Source organism: Eubalaena glacialis, chromosome 19, assembly GCF_028564815.1.
Source record: "Eubalaena glacialis isolate mEubGla1 chromosome 19, mEubGla1.1.hap2.+ XY, whole genome shotgun sequence".
Taxonomy (NCBI): domain Eukaryota; kingdom Metazoa; phylum Chordata; class Mammalia; order Artiodactyla; family Balaenidae; genus Eubalaena; species Eubalaena glacialis.
Genome location: NC_083734.1, coordinates 43,111,062 through 43,131,481, shown reverse-complemented (window position 1 = coordinate 43,131,481; position 20,420 = coordinate 43,111,062). Strand labels below are relative to the sequence as shown.

The 20,420-nt window shown below is 55.8% G+C and overlaps 1 protein-coding gene across 1 annotated transcript in view; it reads right to left on the bottom strand.

Annotated features, from left to right (window-relative positions):
* Positions 1-8,415, bottom strand: part of ZNF385C (zinc finger protein 385C) — a 29,856-nt gene extending 21,441 nt beyond the window's left edge. The window contains exon 1 of the mRNA XM_061176923.1: positions 8,329-8,415. Within this exon, the coding sequence (XP_061032906.1) occupies positions 8,329-8,415 (87 nt within the window). The remainder of the gene's footprint in view (positions 1-8,328) is intronic.
* Positions 8,416-20,420: the final 12,005 nt, after the last annotated feature.

The window sequence follows — 20,420 nt, the reverse complement described above, 5'->3', positions numbered from 1 at the left end:
ACCCTGCCTACCATCCAAGGGAGAGAATCCGGGGAAACTACGTCCTGCTGTTTTGCCACCACTGGGAAAGATACACACGAAAGGGCACAGGGACACACACCCTGAGGTCCACAGGCATCCACACAGATAGTGACAGGGACAGACACCAAGGCACACACTCACATACATCTCCCCATGGTGAGACCATCTATGCACACTGATGTGTGTACATACGGAGGTGGTACCCACACAGAGACAGACAGATACCCCTGCTGGCCAAGGGGCGGGCACACAGGCCACGCATGAGCATGCATGAACACACAGACAGGCAAGAGCAACAAAGACACACCCAGATCATATATACCCAGAGGGACAGACACACGAGGACACGCAGACTCCTACAGATGCACATACAGACAATACAGAACAACAGGCATGCAGTGGCACACAACATCACAAAGAGAGGTGCACGTACACAAAGATCCATATACAGAAACACACACACCCCTTACAAAATTAAATGCATCTGACATACACACAATCTCGTGGAGCCAAACCCAGAGTCCCCCTCCCACCCCCGCCTCGAGTCATAGGGGCAGATGGTAGGGTCCTCCCCAAGGCAGGCATGCACGCGCGCTCACACACACACACACACACACACACACACAAATAGTAAAGCTGCCGTTTCTATCACAAATAAAACCAAAACTCTGTGAAGAAAGGGAGTCCAGGAGGGAGAGAGAGCCAAAGGCAGGGAATGAGAGGTTGAACCAAGACCCCAGCTTGCTCACTCCCCGCTAGGATTAGGATTCCTCCCCACATTCTCCAGCGCCCCCAACCCACCCTGGGCTGGCCAGCACTGTGGAGGCGTTGACGCTCCAGACTCCCGCCCTCCCTGCACCTGAGGAAGACCCCCGAGCCCAGTCACAAGAGGAACTCTGCTCCCAGCCCCACGGCCTCCAGCCCTTGCCCTTGTGGAAGGGGATCCTCCAAATCCTTAAAGGGTAATGGTTGTTCCCCTCAAAAAGGACCAGGCAACCCCTGTGTGGGGAGGTGAGCCAGGAGACCACGAACAAAGCACGGGGGGCATTGATGTTGACCCCAGCGCCAGCGCGGTGGCTGGACCTCAGCGGTCGCCTGGCTCTCTCCTTCTCTGCTGCATTAACAACTGCCTCTAACCCCCCACCCCTGCTCCTCCAGGCAGCCCCTTAGAGGCAGTTGAAGGTATGATTTGATACAAGGAACCTTTGTGGCGGGCTCCTCGGATGACGCACACCTGCCCCAAAGTGCAGCAGCCTCATTCCTGCAGGCTGACCTCCAGATTCCCGACCATTCCTGCCACCCCTGCCCCACCTTTGCTCCCGGCCAGAGTGGGGGCTCCCCCTGCCCATCCTTGAACTTGGGAAAAGGTACCAAGAGTCAGCTGGCTACTGGAGCCTCTAAACAGACAACTTTGGTGGGGGCGACAACAGGAGGAAAAGGATAGGGCAGGGGATAGGGGAGAGGCCCACCCTCGGCTCGAAGCCCCCTCCCCAACCCCCCAGCTCAGGCGTCCTCAGCACTCACCCAAGAGCATTCTCTGCCTTTGGAGGAACCGCTGAGGGCAGGAGTGAGTGAGGAGCAAATGAAACCCAGCCAGAGAGTGACAGAGGGAAGGGGTGGGGGAGTGGAGGGACAGGCAGGGAGGGTGCGAGGGAGGGGCTCCTGCTTCTGCTGGGAAGCCACGGTTACCGGGCCCTGTCTCCCCTCGCCAGGAAGGCGCTGCCTGTTCCCTGGTTTCCCCATCCGAACCACCGGTGGAAAGAACAGGGCACTTCTTCCCCGAAGGTATGGGGACAGGGGGAGGGTGTCGGGGGGCCTAGTGCCTCTTATACTGAAGCGAAGAGTTGACTCTGCCCACAGAGGCCTCCAGGACAGGAGGTGCTTCCAGCCCCTTCTCTGCCTGCCAGAAAATTCTTCTTCTGAACTTTGAAGCCCTGCCTCAGGGCTTGCTGCCGCAGGGGCCCCGTTCTCCTATCTAGCCTTACTTATCCTCTGCCCCCATCCCCTTTTATTTACCTCCTTTTGCTGCAGGGGAAACCGAGGCTCAGAGAGGGGGAAGGGAGCGCAGGTGGCTTGCAGTTCAGTACCTGGACTGCCGGACCTGCTACCTGGGCAATGCCAGGAAGTGGGGAAGGGGTGTTCATCTGATCACCTAGAACTTCTGACACCCCTCATCTGCCCGCACCCTTCCCTCCCACCCATCTTTTCTCTTCTGATGTGGCTCCTTCCTCCCCCTCCTCTTCCTGAAACCTGCGGGCCCCTAACTCACCTGAGCAGCTGGTGCCGGGAGGGAGGTGGAATGCGGGAGAGGAGACAGCCAAGCAACAGCTGGATCCAGTCTCGCATTCCAAGCCCGGGTCCCAGCGCTAGCCCCCCACCCCCTCAGCATCCTGTCTCCACCAGACAATAACCCGTAATCTCTGGAGCAGCCAGTTCTCAAGCTGCAAAGAAGGTCTGGGGAGGGGGTGGCGGCAGCAGCCCCTGAAAACAGGTTTGTTAGGAAGAGGCTCTCGGGGGAGGGAAGGACTTGCTGGTGTGGGGAGAGGAAGGAAACTCAAGCCCAGAGCTAATTAACCCACCCAGAGACACAGACGGAACCTTTGTCTTCTGCGGGGGCAGGGATCTGAGCTAAGCCCCCTAATTTCCACCCAGACAGCCTTGCCTTTCCTGGTGGCCCCTGGGGGGAGGTGCTGATGGTCAGGTTCACATCTGTGAGGGGGTGCTGTCCAGGGAGAGTAAGGGCACCTCCATCACCTGCCACTTAAGGAGAACTGCAGGAGGCACTGGTTAGACCGCAAGAACTTCTTAGTGGCCTTGGGGGAGCCAAGGTGAAACATGCATCCAGAGGCCTCGGGATGGGTTGGGAGGGGCACTGAGGAGGAACTGGAAACCCAGGGAGATACTGAAGCCATGGGGGGACAGGCTGGAGGGCTTCCGGGGCCTCCTGATGGGCCTGAAATTAATCCATCCGCGGGGAGTGGAGGGTGAGGAGCTCATCAAGCCAGTGACTCAGGTGTGACCCAAGCTCAAGGTCTTTGATATCTGGGGCTCAGAATGCAGCCAGAGGCTTCTGCAGTCAAAGACTAGGAGAGGAGATGGAGGGACTGATTAGAACGGGATCTAGGAGAGGTCTGAGGGCGCAGGGCAGGGGACAGCCTCCATCTGCCACTCTGATGCCTTCCCATCCCCAAAGGCACAGGGGTGTCTGGTACAGCTGCAGCCGTCTTTGCCCTGAAATCCAATATAGTCTGACTCCATCTCCGCTTTCTTGTCCCCCTTAGTGTCTACCCTGTGCTCCCCACCCAAGTCCCCTCTGACCATTTCGGTAAGCCGGAGCTTAAGTCATTTTTGAAATCTCCTTCTCTCCCCTCTGGTGTCATGTTGCAATGGTGGGGGACAGGGGATGCGCCCTGAATTGGGCAGCCGGGTCAGTCCTGCCAAGAGAGAGGGGGAGGAACCAGTTGGATTTAGAAGGCTCCCCTCCCTGTCCCTAGCCAGCCTAAGCAGAGCGGGAGATGGCTGGCATCTCCCCATTTTTCAGTTGAGGACACCAAGGCATGGGTTCTGAGCACTTGAATTGCCTGTCCTGGGAGCTGGTCTGCCTGCGCTGGGCCATCCCTCCTCCCCATTCCTGAAACATTAAGGCTCTATCTCTCTTAATGTATGCTGCTCTCCTCAGCAGCAAGGTGGGGAGGGCACGTGAGAGACAGGATTTAGAGTCAGAGATGCTGGGATCTGAACCTGGCTGTGGCCTTAGGCCTGTTGCTTACAATCTCCGAGTTCTAGTATCTCAGTTTCTAAAGTGAGGGCTGAATGCCAATCATCTACGCCCGGGGATGGCTGGGTGAGGAGGGAATGCTGTGCTGCTTGTGGAAGTGCTTTGCAAACAGTTCATCTCCTAAGCACATGCTCATTGGCCCTGGGGGTAGGTCACAGCTCTTTCCCCAAGGTCCAGGTCCAGGTGTCCGTCCCCCAAGCCCGGTGCTGGCCCAACATCCACACTAGAGGTTGGAGGTAGGAGGGTTGAGCCAGCAAACCTTTCTCTCTGCAGATGTTCAAGAACTACCTAAAATTGTTTAGGGGTACGTGCGTGCACGCGCGTGTGTGTGTGTGTGTGTGTGTGTGTGTGTGTGTGTGTGTGTGATGGTCAATAGGGTCATTGAGTTCAGCCACGCTGAGGCGGAGGTTCCTGGGGCCCACACCTCCCATGGGGGGCAGGTTGGGTGAAAGATGGCTCATTCCTGAAGGATGAAAGGGTCTGCTGTGTGGGAGACAGATCAGGAGGAGGGCAGGTGGGGGAATGATCTGGAGGAGGGGCTGGGGAAGGGTGGGGTTCCTGCTGTTTCCCCATCCTGTGCTGTTTCCCCTTCCTAGGTGTCCCGGGCTGACTCATGGGGGGCAGCTGGGTGAGGCTGAGTAAGGAGGCCTCTGACGCAGGCATTGGTGAGGAAGCTCAGAGAGGGGAGAGCCGCCCCCCATATCTCCCTCCCGCAGACGGCCTCAGGGACAGGATCCTCCAGACAGGATCCCGCCTCACTGCCTGTGACGGCCTGTCACTGTGCAAGGCGCCAGCCCCCCAGACCCCTAATCAGAGTGACAGCTCCAGGAGGCCTCCCAGAAAGGGAGCCTCAAAGGGGCATGACTGGGCCGTCTCACCCCCAGCACTTCAGCGCCCTCCCAGGGAACGGGCGGCCCTCCTGGCTGCCACAGGACAGAGATCTCAGGTGTCCAGGAACAAAGCCGTGTGTTAAGGGCTCCTCACACTTTGCCTCAAGCCTCCTGAAAGTAGATGTGACTCTCTCCATTTCCGGAGGGTGCCCCAGTCAGTCGTGCCCTCAGGGCTCTCTGCTCTGGTCCAGTCTCCTCGAGAGGACTTCCGCATGACTGAGGTCCCCACCTCCTCACCCCTGGGGTAAGTTGCTAGCATTGGGCTGCCTCTCCCACCCTCAGCTCCCAGAGGGCCAAGGAGACAGGAGAGTCCATGAAGGGGGGTGGTTTGCTGGGGGGTCATGACCTGAAGTAGATTCAAAGATAACCAGGCCAAGGGACTTCCCTGGCGGTCCAGTGGTTAAGACGCCGTGCTTCCAATGTAGGGGGCACGGGTCTGATCCCTGGTCAGGGAACTATGATCCCACATGCCGCTTGGTGTGGCCAAAAAAAAAAAAAAAGATAACCAGGCCAATGGAACACAGGTTCTCCGCTGGAGCCCCGGGATTCCAGGGTTCCCAGAAATCTGAGGATGCAACATCCTTGCTCTAGTCACAGCCATCACCCCCCGGCCCACCATGCTCCCACAGTGCCGCTCACTCCTCTTAGCATGGCGGTGGGGAAGGTCTGGCCCTGTGGCTGTCTTTCCCTCCAGACCGTGAATGCCCGGCACTGCTCAGTACAGAATCCCGGCATCCTGCACGGGGCCAGCGCAGGGCTGGAAGGCTGGTGATGCAGGACAGGTGACTGGAGGGCCAGTGACTTAGGAGGTGTTGTTTAACAATCTCGGGGGGGAGTACCAGGCATCGTGTCTCCTGGTGACCCCCCAAAACTACCCTGTACTCGGGGGATAAGGAGTGTGAGAAAAGGGAAGCCAAGTGAAGGGGGACCCCATCCCTCTGGGCAGCCTGTCTGTGGCCACCAGTGTCTGGTGCTGTGGTCCTTTTTCTCACACCCCACCTGCTCTCTCTACACTGGGATGGTGGGTGGGGGAGAGAAGGAAGGACCACTGCCCGGAAGGAAGGCCTGAAAAGCCAGAGTTAGAGGAGAGCAGGGGTGGGACCAAGTCCTCTGGTCACAGGAATGGCCTTCCCCACCCACCCCTGCCTCCCTCTCAGTGCCCCCTTTCTGATAACGGAACTGTCCATCACAGCATCCCCTAAGCCAGAGTCATCCTTGGCACCTCCCTTCCCCTCGGCCCCACATCCCATCAGTCACCAAGTCCTGCAGAAAAGACCCCGGAATCTGGTTCCACCATCCTACCCCCTTCCTTCTCATGTACCCCCAAGACTTACCCTTCCCCCTCACCAGAGACCTCTAAAAACACTAACTACTCCTGCTCAAAACACTTCAGTGATGCCTGTCACCTTCAGGACAAAGGCCAGACGCCCAGCCTGGCTTTGAGGACTTTACAGGCAGCCCCTGCTCACCTCCTGCCATGCCAGCCACTTGCCCAGCCCAGCACCGCCTGCTGTTCCTGCAAAGCCATGGCCTCAGGCCTGGGTGCATTTGCTCTAGCTCAGGGGTCCCCAACCTCCGGGCCACTGACTGGTATTGGTCCGTGGCCTGTTAGGAACCAGGCCACATAGCAGGAGATGAGCGGCGGGCTAGCAAGCAAAGCTTCATCTGTATTTACAGCCGCTCCCCATTGCTCGCATTACCACCTGAGCTCCGCCTCCTGTCAGATCAGCGGCAGCGGCATTAGATTCTCATAGGAGCGCGAAGCCTACTGTGAAGTGCGTGTGCGAGGGATCTAGGCTGTGGGCTCCTTATGAGAATCTAATGCATGATGATCTGAGGTGGAGCTGAGGTGATGATGCTAGCACTGGGGAGCGGCTGCAAATACGGATTATCATTAGCAGAGAGGTTTGACTGCACAGAGACCACAATAAATCAATTGCTTGCAGACTCATATCAAAACCCTATCAGTGAGCGGCAAGTGAAAACAAGCTCAGGGACCCCACTGATTCTGCATTATGGTGAGTTGTATAATTATTTCATTATATATTGCAATGTAATAATAATAGAAATAAAGTGCACAATAAATGTAATGCACTTGAATCATTCCAAAACCATTCCCCCAGCCCCCCAGTCCGTGGAAAAATTCTCTTCCACGAAACCGGTCCCTGGTGCCAAAAAGGTTGGGGACCACTGCTCTAGCTGCTCTAGCTGTCTCCCTGCCTGGGAGACAAGATCCACCAAGATCCACCTTCAGTGTCACTTCTCTGAAGCGTTCCCTGACTTCTGTCAATTCACCTCTCCCTCCCACTTCTCAAAGGAGCCCATCCCCACATCTATGAAGCCTGCTGTTATCTTGGACAAACTTGTCTGCATGTAGTTATCTAGACAGTTCTTTCCTGACAGGCAGCTCTGTTGCCTTTTAAAAACACAAATTCCCAGACAAATGCTGTATGTTCTCACTTACATGCAGAATCTAAAAAAGGTGAACTCATAGACATAGAGAGTAGAATGGTGGTTGCCAGGGGCTGGTGGTAGGGGAAATGGGGAGATGTCGGTCAAAGGGTACAAAGTCCCAGCTGTAAGATAAATATGATCTAGGGATCTAATGCACAGCATGGTGGCTATAATTAGCAGTACTGCCTTATACGCTTGAAAGTTGTTAAGAAAGTAAATCTTAACTGTTATCTGTACACATACACTCAGAATTATGTGAGGGGATGGAGGTGTTAACTAGCCTTACTGTGGTGATCATTTCACAATATATACATGTATCAAATCATCACACTGTACCCCTTAAATTTACATTTGTTATATGTCAGTAATATCTCAATAAAGCTCAATAAAGAAAAAATACAAAAAAAGATAAAATACAACAAGGTCCTACTGTATAGCACAGGGAAATATACTCAGTATTCAATATTTTGTAACAACCTAAAAGGGAAAAGAATCTGAAAAAGAACATATATATATGTATATATGTATCTGAATCACTGTGCTGTACCCCTGAAACTAACACAACATTGTAAATCAACTCTACTTCGATAGAAAAAAAAATAAAAATAAAAATATGAATACCCCCAATCAGCAGCTCGCACATCGTAAGCTGTCTGTAAGTATTTGATGAATTAATGAATGACTTTTGAACACACTCACACACACACGCTCCAGAAACATCCATACAGTTGAATATGCTCTTATTCAGAGTCACATCCTGGGGTCCAGCCCCGAGTGCTCAGGTGGGGAAGATGGTACCAGCCATTAGAGCATTCCCTACTTTGCTTATGCAGTGACCTCTGCCTGCGAGGTCCCTTCTCCTCTCACCCCTGTTCCGAAGCTCACGGCAGCCCCCCTCCTTCAGGAGGCCTTTCGTGGTACCCCCAGGTAGAATCGCCCTTTCTCCTTTGTACCCCTGGGGGCATGTCCCACGTAGCACCCACAGCACTCATCTGCTCACTTCGTGTCTGTCTCAGCCTAAAAGACAGTTTCAGTCTTGGGGGCCGCGGGGGTGAGGAGTAAGACTGGAACATCTCCAGGCCCCAGCACAGTGCGGGGAACACAGAGGGCATCCCATAAACACTCACCCAAACAACAGGCAGCCCTCAAGAGGTCAGAGTGTAGCCCTCTGGCAAAGCTACCAACCTGGGCTGCAGGGTATGTGTGCAGGGCATGCTTCTGGTGGCCGCCCCCGGGAACCAGGCAGAAGTTCCGGCCCTTCCTGCCCCTCATGCTGGGCCTGGTTCTGAACCTGTTTCCCCTGCCGGCCAGCAGCCTGCTGTTCCTGGTCTCTCCCACGACTCCCATGTGCCTGTCAGCTGGAATCATCCTCACGAATCCATTCACCCACTTCGCCCAGAAATCTGCCTTGCAGCCAGCGGCCCTCTTGCAGCCCAACCTCTGCAGAGTCATGCCAGCCAGGGAGAGGCCGAAATCCTGGCCAGGAGTCCAGTGGCCAAAGGGAGAGGGCCTTCTCCCGCCTCTTCCCCTGACCACCTCTCAGCCCTTAGCTGGAGTGTCGTGCACTTCGCTGATCCTGGCCTTCAGAGACCAGAGCAGGAGCCCGGGACGCCCCGTAGGTGAGGCCCTTATCTGGAAAACTATCTGCCAGGGGGCTCCTGGCTGGAGAAATGCTGCTGAGGGGGCCTGGTCCTAAAAGATCCCACAGGGAGAGCCCCAGATCCAGAGGAGGCCTCAGACCTCAGGCCCTGAGAGACCCCACAGAGGGCTGTCCAGATGCAAAAAAACTTGACGGCATCTGGGAAACTTCAGACTCTAAGACCCCACTGAGGGTACCCCAGACCAAAAGACCCCACAGAGAGAGGCCACAGACCCAGAGCCCCTCACAGGGGCCCAGAACCAAATCTGTGGGAGCAGCGCCCCTCCACACTGACCTGGCCCCAGGGGCGTCTTTCCCAAGCTGAGCTGCCGCAGGCGCCTCTGGTGGGCCCGCCCCCCACAGTGCACCTGGGCCTGGGCTGCCGAGTTCAGCTGGATGTTGCAGACGTCGCAGAGGGTGTAGGACGGCCGTTTTCTTTCCCGCTTGGGCTTAGGTGGTTCTGGAGGCCGAGGGGGGCACTCAGCAGCTCCAGATCCGGGGGGCTCCTTCTCACCCGGGGGAGATGGGCTCAGTGGCCGCTTCATACCTGGGCAGATCGGGAGACAAGTAAACAAAGGCGAGTGCAATGAATACACAGAAGGATCAACAGGGCTTCGGGACCCAGAGATGCCTCTGCCCTGGATCCCAGCTAAAATTCCCTGGCCTTCTGAAAGCCCCAACCCAAGGATGGCAAAAGGGAGCAGAAGGGGGGCTGTTTTAAACAAAGCAGCAGTAAAATGCGGGGATATCTGGAAGAGTGTCAGAAATGGCCACACACTGGGTGGCCGACACCTGAGGGCTCAGAGCAAAGCGCTCAGACGGACAGCGGGGGTCTCAGACAGCAGGCAATGTGGAGGGAGAGCCAGCAGAGAGGCTAGTGGAGACACTAGCCTGGCCCAAGGCAGGCCAGGAGCTGACAGTGCTGGGACAGGCAGGCCTGTGGTGCCTGCTGGAGATGCAGGAGCTGCCCGCCAGAGGATGACTGCAGAAACCCAACCACCTCGTGCCCAGCGCCGGTGACATTCACAAACGGTGACAGTGTGTGGAGCCATCCCCACCCCTGCCCCACGTGGCTCCCGATGCCCTCTGCTGTTAGGGCAACAGTTGGTGCTTACACGCACGCACGCACACACGCACGCACGTGCCCGCGCTGGGCCCTGCAGAGCATGCGCATCACCCCTCCAGGCCCCTCCCCTTCTCCTTTCCGACTCACTTCTCTGAACCTTTCCCACCGGACTTTTCTGCCTCTAACTGGCTCTATTCTGTCCCATGACCTTCCTCAGACTGAACTAGGTTGATTTTCACTTCCTTCCTGCATCTGTGTGCATGCTTCCTGCCTCTGCTTCAGATTGGGTATTTCCCGAGGGCAGGCCTGGTGTCCCCCCCTCGCCAGGACAGAGAATTCCTGAGGTCAGGGACTGTGTCTCTCGCTCAGAGTGGGGGAGCCCCAAGGCTAGGGCCTGAGTGAGGAGTGACTGAGCCCATTTCTCTTGTATGGGCTGAATTATGTCCGGTGACCCCCACCCCGCCCCCCTCCCCACAAATTCATATGTTGAAGTCCTAACTCCTAGTATCTCACAATGTGATTGTATTTGGAGAGAGGGTCTTTAAAGAGGTAATTAAGTTAAGATGAGGTCATTAGGGTGGTCCCTAATCTAATATGGCTGTTGTCCTTATAAGAAGAGGAAATTTTGGGAATTCCCTGGCAGTCCAGTGGTTAGGGCTCCATGCTCTCACTGCCGAGGGCCTGGGTTCGATTCCTGGTTGGGGAATTAAGATCCCACAAGCCGTGTGGCACGGCCAAAAAAAAAAGAAAAGAAAAGGAAATTTGGACACAGACATTTACAGAGAGAAGACCATGGGAAGACACAGGGAGAAGATGGCCATCTGCAAGCAAAAGAAGAAGGCCTTAGAAGAAACCAACTCTGCCTACACCTTGAGCCCAAACTTCTATCCTCCAGAATTGGGAGAAAACAAATTTTTGGTATTTAAGCCACTCAGTCTGTGGTTCTTCGTTACGGCAGCCTAAGCGAACCAATACATCCTCCTAAAAGGCATTTCCTGTGTCTTTAGACTTGTGTTCATTTTGCAAATTAGACCCAGTGAAGTCAAGTGATGCCATAACGTTCCCATAAGGCCACACGTCTAGTAGTGGAGCCCACATCTGAACAAAGAAAATTAATTTCTCAAGTTCACAGCCAAGAACCTTGCCTGCAGTCCCTGGACCCCACCCCCTGCTCTTAGTAAGCTGCTTGTCACTTTTGCAGGCAATGTTCCCACAAAATGGGCTGTCATGACGTGTGTGGGGACTGTGAGTGAATGGAACAGAGGGGCACAGTAATTAAGAGCACGAGCTCTGGGACTTCCCTGGCGGCGCAGTGGTTAAGAATCCGCCTACCAATGCAGGGGACACGGGTTCGAGCCCTGGTCTGAGAATATCCCACGTGCCACAGGGCAACTAAGCCCATACGCCACAACTACTGAGCCCGCGAGCCACAACTACTGAGCCCACGCACCACAGCTACTGAAGCCCACGCACCTAGAGCCCGTGCTCCGCAACGAGAAGCCACTGCAATGAGAAGCCCGCGCACCGCAACAAAGAGTAGCCCCCACTCACCACAACTAGAGAAAGCCTGCGCGTAGCAACGAAGACCCAATGCAGCCAAAAATTTAAAAAATTAAAATTAAAAAAAAGAGCACGAGCTCTATATTGACCCCCACCTGGTTTCACATCTCAGCTCTGTCACTTACTGGTTGTGTGACCTGAGCCTCAGTCCTCTCATCTGTATATCTGTAAAATGGGGGTGATGAGGAACAGTTCCCAAGTCATAAGGGCACTGTGAGGATTAGACAAGCTCATCTATATAAAACGCCTCTCAGGGTCCTATAAACGTCAGCACATGGGAGTCATGGGAGAGACCAGGGGAAACAGGTTATGAACCAGGCCCAGCATGAGAGGCAGGAAGGGCCGGAACTTCTGCCTGGTTCCTGGGGGCGGCCACCAGAAGCATGCCCTGCAGACGCCCACCTGGGCAATGGGACCTGTCCCAAATAAGGAAAGGCATATGCCCTGTCCCACTCCCACCCTATAGAAGGAAGGTATATGTGCCTCGACCAAATTTTCACCTCGGACCATTCTTTTGTTTTCTGGCTGTAAAAACTGATCAATAGCACATGTTCGGGCTCGACTCTCCCAAACTACTAGGAAGTCGGCCCGCTGTTCGGGCAGTGACCCTTCCCTCTAATAAATTCTATCTTCTTTACGTTCTGCCTTGTGTCTGCAAATTCTTTTCCAACCCGCGTTCGGACCACGACAGCATGGAACAGACTTCCTTACAGCCCTCAGAAGGAACTAACCCTGATGACACTGATTTTAGACTTCCAGCCTCCAGAACTGTGAGACAAGACATTTCTGTTGTTTAGGCCACCTGGTTTGTAGTGCTTTGTTATGGCAGCCCTAGAAAACGAATACACCATGGATCTGACCCTTGTGCAGTCCTAGGTGCCTGGTGACTTGAGGGACCCTGGCACTGTGCCTGGTGGTTTGGCTGGGCTGCAGTACGAGAGATAGCCTCCAGGTGGCGCAGGGAGCATCTAGCGGGAAGATAAGAGGTGGAACTCGGTACCCAACCCGGCAGGGCGGACCCCACACCTCCACACTCCTGAGACAACTAGGTTGCCTCTCCGAGCCATGCCAAACTCCTGGGCACCATGTCTGGGGTCCAGGGGACAGCTCTGCCCACAGAGGGCACACTGGAAAGTCACTCCATCACCTTCTGAGATTCTACATCCTCTCACCTCTAGATGGAGGTCATCACAGCTATTCTCCTGCCTTTACAAGTCTTCCCCCACTCTCCCAGCAGGAAAGGGGAGCAGGAAGAAAGTACCAGGTACGAGTATTGGGAGGTGGGTCCAACCAGCCAGGGGGAAGAGGCTTCAGGGGAATGAGATTTTCCTGGCCATGCCCAGGAGAGCTGCCTGCTCCACCAGCAAGGGGACGGGTATTTTGAAATCTCAGTGCAACTTATGACAGGCAGGCCCAGGACATGGCCCAAGAGAGCAGACAAATATCTGCCATGGGGCTGATTAAACCCCTGTGATATACAGCCTCTGAGCTCACAGGGCCCTCCTGGATTCCGGGGCTAATTGTGCCCCCCCAGCCAGGCTGCTGGGCCTGCTGCAGCCTGCCCTACCTAACCCCGGCTTCACAGCTGTCCTCTCGGGAGCTCCACCACTCCAGCTCAGCTAAGGCTCCCAGCAAGAAAATGTGGAGGGGTGGGCAATTTTTAGGGCACACACAGGTCGGTCTAACCCCTGCTGTGGGCATCAAGAGGCCAGTACACCCCCTGCTGGCCCCTATTCAGAACCAGCATGACTCACCCTCGCTGGACCCACATTTGGATAGGACACACTGTCTTTAACAGAAGAGGAAATCGAGTCCCAGAGCAGGGGAGGGGACTTGCTTCAAAGTACATGGACAGGCAGTACAAGAACTGCTTCTGGAAGCTTCCCTGCTTCCCTCTCTACTACTCAGCTGCCCAGACCACCTCTTCTTTATCATTACACCCCTGTTTACTGAGAGCTTACTGTGTGCCAGGTGCTTTACACACACGATCTCTTTTAAACTTCACAACCCCATGAGGTGGGCACCATTATTGGCCTATTATCCCACTTCATAGATTAGAGAACAAGCATGGAGAGGTTTCATGGCCCTGTCCCACCTCTCCTTAAAGCCTGCCAAGTCCTGATCTGAACTGCTGGGTGGGAAGGGGGGCTACGGATACAGAGAAGGGCTTCTGGGGAGGCTCAGGGCTGCCCAGCCCCTACCTGGCAGGCAGGGAGGTGCCACACCCTAGGCAGGGAGAGTGGGGGCCAGAGCCAGAGAGGCTGGGAGGAAGGGGTGTGAAGACAGGGGGAGAATTGAACTTAACTTGGGAAAAGACCAGGTGAAAGCAGAGAAAAAGAGCATGCGTGTACCCAGGTGTCTGTCTGTCTGTGATTTACACAGGAAGCGGGTAAAGCTCCCTCTGTTCTCACCTTCCCTGAGAGATGGGCTGAGGCTGCAGCAGGGTGGGTGGGGCTGGGCCAGGGAGGGAGCCACCCACTTGAAGACAGGCTCAAAGCAGCGCTGGAGAGTTGATGGAGGCCAGGGTTGCTGTCTGCCTGTCTGTGTGTCCATCCATATGGAGCTAGAGGGGGTTGGAAAGGAGCACTCAGGCAGGCCCCAGGGCCCATTTCCATCCCTTCTTCCTGGGTGACAGTGGACTTCAGGGCCCCAGGTTTCTTTTTTTCTTTTTCTTGTTTTGGCTGCATTGGGTCTTTGTTGCTGCGCTCGGGCTTTCTCTAGTTGCGGCGAGCGGGGGCTACTCTTCGTTGTGGTATGCGGGCTTCTCACGGGCGGTGGCCTCTCTTGTTGCCGAACACGAGCTCTAGGCGTGCGGGCTTCAGTAGTTGTGGCTCGCGGGCCCCAGAGCACAGGCTCAGTAGTTGTGGCGCCCGGGCTCCGTTGCTCCGCGGCATGTGGGATCCTCCCAGACCAGGGCTCCAACCCGTGTCCCCCTGCATTGGCAGGCGGATTCTCAACCACTGCGCCACCAGAGAAGCCCCTCTTTTTTCCTTTTTAATTTATTTGGTTGCGCCGGGTCTTCGTTGCAGCACGCGGGCTCCTTAGTTGTGGCATTTGAACTCTTAGTTGTGGCATGCACGTGGGATCTAGTTCCCTGACCAGGGATTGAACCTGGGCCCCTTGCACCAGGAGCGTGGAGTCTTAACCACTGCACCACCAGGGAAGTCCCAGGGCCCCAGGTTTCAGTGGAGTCCTCGGGCACTGCAGTGGGGTGGGATTCTCTGACTGCACTATCCAAAGAGGGGTGGATAGAAAGAACTCTGGAGGCCATAAGTACAGAGCGGGGAGTTGTTTTAGCCGCAGCCTGGGGAAGGGTGTCCTCGGGAAAGCGCTGCTTTTGCCAAAGGGTTAACGGGAGAGGAAGGTTCTAGGCCTGTCTCCAGCCTTTGGCAGGGCATGAAGGGCTCCCTCACCAAACCCTTAATGAGCCCAACTACACTCCGGTATTTTCCCCCAGGTCTGTCAATATCTACCCTCCTGCCTCCCTGAGCCAGGTCCTAGGCCCTGCCTCTGAGAAGGGAGCCTGGCTGGCCGGCCAACCTTGGGCCAGTCCCTGCCCCTCTCGGCTTCAGTTCCCCTTCTTTAAAGAGAGAGGGTGGGGCTGGGCTAATCTCTTAGGTCCTTTGCAGGCGGGCAGTGGCAACACAGAGCAGCTGCCTCTAAGGTTGGGGTGGGAGGGGGGAAGCCAAGTTGTATTTGTCTGTTTCAGCCGCCAGAGAAAGGTGGGGTGGGGATAGAGAAAGAACTGCCCCATGGCGAGTGTCCATTGCCTTCTGGGCACTGTATAGACAGCACCTCTGTTAACCCTCATAACAACCCTGTGAGGCTTTACAAATGAGGAAACTGAGGCTCACAGTCGAAAAGAGAGGCAGGTGAAAAGGGTCAGTTCTGTACCATCCTATGATGCAGGGGCAGGGGGTGCACACCGTGGTGGCCCCCATCCCTGTCACTCACAGGGTCACGAGCAGGAGTGTGGGATCGTGCCTGGAAGAAGAGAGGCCTCATCCGTTCTCGTCCTGATGGAGTGTGAGCCCTCCTGGGCCTGGCTGCCCCCTCAGTGTCCCCAAGGAGCCACCACTGAGCGTTTTGGTCTCTCTTTCCTGCCACTTCTACTCTCCCAAGGCTGACACTTTGCAGGGTGGGTAGGGCCACCTACCCACCTCAGTTGTGTGGCCACCATAGAGCGGCACCCACCATGGGATGGCCCAGAGAGCTGGGGTCTCTCAAGACTCACACCCAAGACTCCCCAAAGGAGTCAGAGACCCCCACCTAGAGGAGTGGGATGGCCCGAGTGGGGGCAGCCCTGGCAACCCCCAACCCACACGTCCCTGCTTTGCCAGAACAGGAGGCCCTGGGGCTGGGCAACAGCTGGTCCAGGTGTCAGGTGCGGTGAGGTGGGGATCCACTGGGCAAACCAAGACAGCCATGTCTGTCTTCCCACCCGAAGTGATGACAGAGGAAGCCGGTCACCTCTCCCTGGGGAGACTACTGGGTGCTGGGGATTTCAAGGGTGAGCTGGCTAAGAGGTGCTGAAAGTCAACACTCCAGCTGCAAGGATGGGAGAGAGGGGGCATGGGAGGTGACAGAGAGCGATGGTCCAGAGATGAGGTCACCGTCCCCCCCCGACCCTCTCCTCCCCCAATCTGTCCTCACCCCCTATTGGCTGGGAGTCCCAGAGGGCCTCCTTCCCTCCTGACACCCCCAGAGATAAGGGCTGCCTCTCCTGGACACTGAGACTCCCCTGAAAGACCCTCAGGCCACCCTCAGGAAGGAAGTCCTTCTTGCGATCTATGCTGCATCCCTCCTTGCAGGGTCCACAGTGGCAACACAGAACAGCTGCCTCTAAGGTGGGGGTAGGGGAGGGGGTATGAGCCTCAGTATCCCCTGTTCTAGCCTCTGCTGCCAGGCAAGGCCTAGGAACCTTACTTGTTGTGCAGGAGACCCTCCACACCGCCTGCCCAGGACGCTGGCACAGCTCAGCCTCATCCACCACCTGCTCGCCCAGCACAACTCCCCATAGACTGAACAGTGGCTCCCCCAATCCGTGCTCCCCATCGTGACTGTCCCACGATGGGGAGCACTTCCCTATCAGCACTTCCAAGTTGGGGCTGAGTGAATGCGTCCTGAGAGCCAGAGGAAGGAGGGTTGAGACGTCCTAGGACTGTTTGAGAGTTGTGGGTGGGAGATAGAATCCCGCCTCCCCCTTGGACCACGAGGGCCAACCTCTGCCCCTGACCCTGACAGAGAGGAAGCAGTCTGCTTGAAGGGGGAGGGGCGGGCAGGAAGGCCTCCAAAGACGGTGAATGACGGGGATGAGACACCGGGGTGGAGAGCATACTCTTTGCACCCCTGCCCCAAAAGACAACAGATCTCCCATCCCCCACCCTTTCCATTCTATTCTATCCCAGGGGCTGATAAGGGGGTGTTGGTTTTTGGAGTCTCTAAACAACTTAGACGAAGAAGGTAAGTTATTTGGTCGAGCCCCCTGTCTGCAGAGAATGGTCCCCTCCTTAGGATGAGAGTCTCACCGTCTCTGCCCCGTGGTCCCCAGCCTCCCTTCCCCTACCTCCTGGGAGCTGGAAGTCCTTCTGGCCATCACCCTTGTCCCCGCTCCCAACCTCTGTTTCCGGTTAAGTCGTGATTCTTGTCTCCCACCTTCCCCCAACACAAGGCGGGGCAAGGTCCTCGCCGCTGCCACCAGCCCTACAGAGACACCAAAATCGCCACCCCGCGCGCGGGCCCCCTCGGGCGCTCAGCCCAAGCGGCGCGTCGCTCCCGGATGGGGAGCCAGGAGTGCGGTCCCACGGCCCGTGCCCCCGCCCGCGCCTACCTGAAGGGCGCTCCCAACCGGAGCGGGGCCGCATCCAGCCGCCCGCGGCCACCCGGGGCGATCTGGATTCTCGGCTCCCAGAGGTGCGCGGCGGGTGAGTCCCGGGCCCCCGCGTCCCGGGGCAGCCGCCGAGTCTCCGGAGCCCGCCCCTGGGCGGCCCGCGGGAAGCAGGTGCCAGGAGCCGCGCCGCCCCGAACGGAGGGCAGGCGAGCAGGCTGGGAGAGGGGCTGCTCCCCTCGATGGGGCTCCCCAGGAAGGAGAGGAGGGGAGACCCAGGGGCTCTCCTGGTGGCGGGGCTGGGCCCATGGGTGAGTATCCTCCCTACCCCTGGCTGGCCAGTCCTGAGTGCTCCTCGCCTTCCGAGGGGTCCCAGAGCTTAGGGGAGGGGACCCCAAAGTGGCCACCTCCCAGTGGCCTGCTGTGACCTTCCCTACCCTTTTGTAAACCAGCCCCTCTTCTCAGGGGAAGTTCAGGGAGAAGGAGGAAGCTGACATTCATGGAGCACCTCCTGGGTGCCAGGAAGGATGGCATTCAATCCTCATAACAACTCAGCCCAGATTGGTTTGATTCCCATTTTACAGACCAGGAGATGAAAGATTGGGGATGTTAAGTAACTGGCCCAAAGTCACTCAGGAAGTGAGCACCGAAAGGGAGACTCCAGGTTGCCCCGAGGTCAGAGCATCAAACCAGGCCAGTGCGCCCGCTGGGGAAATATCACCGGTGTGTGCGGCTGGGAGACATTTCTGATTCTTCCCAGGGAATCAGTGCACTGGGTCTGGCCTGCATCAGGGCACAAGGCAGGAGTATGAAGCCAAGCAGAGGAGGGCAGGAGGCAGGGGCCAGTAGCATAACCTCCTAACAGCACCTGCCATCATTCCACTATTGGGGAGTCCCCCCAAAAGGGGATAGGAATGGCTCATGTATCTAAAGAAGATGTACCACTGCTGCTCACCCCACCTCATGCTCCGGGCAGGCTTCATGTGAAAGAGGCCTTCCAGAGAGGAGGTCCCCCTGTGGGGAGCCCTGGAGATGCCGTGCCCGCTCCCTCCCAGCACTTCTTCTGGTTCTCACACCCACCAACTCACTCCTGTCTTGAGGCCTCTGCTGCTCCCTCAGCCTGGAACTGATCTTCACAGGGCTGTTTCCTTGTCACTCAGGCCTCAACTCCAATATCACCTCCCCAGGACCCCATTTCCCCAGCCCCATTATTCTTTATCCCAGCCCCTGGTTAATTTCCCTCTTAGCACATCTCCCAGGATGTAATGCTTTTGCCTGTCTCCCTCATGGGGGCAGGGCCTTTATTTCCCAGATACTGGAAGCACCAGTACAAAGCTTGATGCGTACCTAATAAATGCTCCATGTAAAGAGTTGTTGAATGAATGCATGAATTCATTTCCACTCGAAGAGTCAATCCACATTAAAGTGTACACTTTAAATGGGCGAATTGGGCTTCCCTCGTGGCACAGTGGTTAAGAATCCGCCTGCCAATGCAGGGGACACGGGTTCGAGCCCTGGTCCAGGAAGATCCACATGCCGCAGGGCAACTAAGCCCGTGTGCCACAACTACTGAAGCCCCCACGCCTAGAGCCCATGCTCCGCAACAAGAGAAGCCACTGCAATGAGAAGCCCGCGCACCGCAACGAAGAGCAGCCCCCGCTCGCCGCAACTAGAGAAAGCCTGCGCCCAGCAACGAAGACCCAACACAGCCAAAAATAAATAAATTTTTTTTTTAAATGGGCGAATTGTAAGCTACGTGACATATCTCAATAAAGTGGTTACTCAAAAATCAATCAGTGCAGGGTGGGGCTGACAGCCATGGTCCACCACGGGTACCTCGCCATCCCCCAGCACATCCACCCTCTAACTTGATCCAGTCACATCTCTCTCCGACACAGTCCACATCCTGTGTCTGTCCATGGGGAACTGCAGTTGCTCAGACTTGGAAGGGATCTTAGCGGTCATCCTGTCCCTTTTGTAACTTGTCCCTGACAGGTTACCCTCGGGCCTCTGCTTGACTATACTGATGACTCACTCTCTCACAACACAGCCCGTTCCATTGATGGATGGTTCTCAAGGATAGAAAGCTCATCAATATGGGGTCTGAAAGTTGCTTTCCTGTAATGCTTATGCAAGGGTTCTAGAGCTGCTCTCCGGTAATGTAGAAAAAGCCCACCCCAACTTCCACAGCCTGCCGAAGACGGCTGGCAGCCTCTTCCTCAGGGGTCTCTTCTCCCAGCAAAATAGACCTATTTCCCTCAACTATTCTTTCCCTTACATGGCCACCTCCTCCAGGAAGCCCCTCCTACATGCTCCTAGGGCATCTTGTATGGGCCCTAACACTGCACTTATCATATTGTATTGAACTGTGTCCCCCAAACCCTGCCCCAGCCATCCCGCTGTGCTGAATAGGCTAGTTCTGGGCCTTTACTCATTCCTTTCTGCTCAGTCCCTTGCATGGTGATCCAGTGACCTGAACTGCACAACTCAATAAAAATTTGTCTCCAGAGGTTTTATGACCCCACTCATATCCCCCTTAAACTTATTTAGGCTTTCAATGTCCTGCTTAGAACAGAGCAAAGGAGATAATCACCTCCCCCCATCCTCCATCCTGTCCTCTATTAATGCTGCCCAGCCCTTACCTTTTCTGCCCTCCTGAGTCAGCTCTATATAGAGCTGAGGGAACCTCCCATGTCTATTTTCACGTGATATGTTGGCAAGCTCAGCCTCCCCATCTCGTTGCCCAGAGCGTGATTTCTTGAACTATGAGCACCAGACCTTTTGTTTGGGCTTGCTGGCTCTCCCGTTCTGCCCAGCCTGATGAAATCATTCAGCAGGACCACAACTGCCAGCTTAGTGCCACCACAAAGACGTGGCTTCACCTAGATACACAGGGATAACACGCCCTTGAACTCCAACCCTGCACACAAACAAAACACTGCTCTTAGCTGTGAGCCTTCTGCCTTCCAGACCCTTCCCACAGCTGAAGCCCGTGCGCCTAGAGCCCGTGCTCCGCAACAAGAGAAGCCACTGCAATGAGAAGCCCGCGCACCGCAATGAAGAGTAGCCCCCGCTCACAGCAACTAGAGAAATCCCGCACACAGCAACAAGACCCAACGCAGCCAAAAATAAATAAATAAATAAATAAATTTATTTAAAAAAATTTTTTTTTAAAGAAAGGAAAA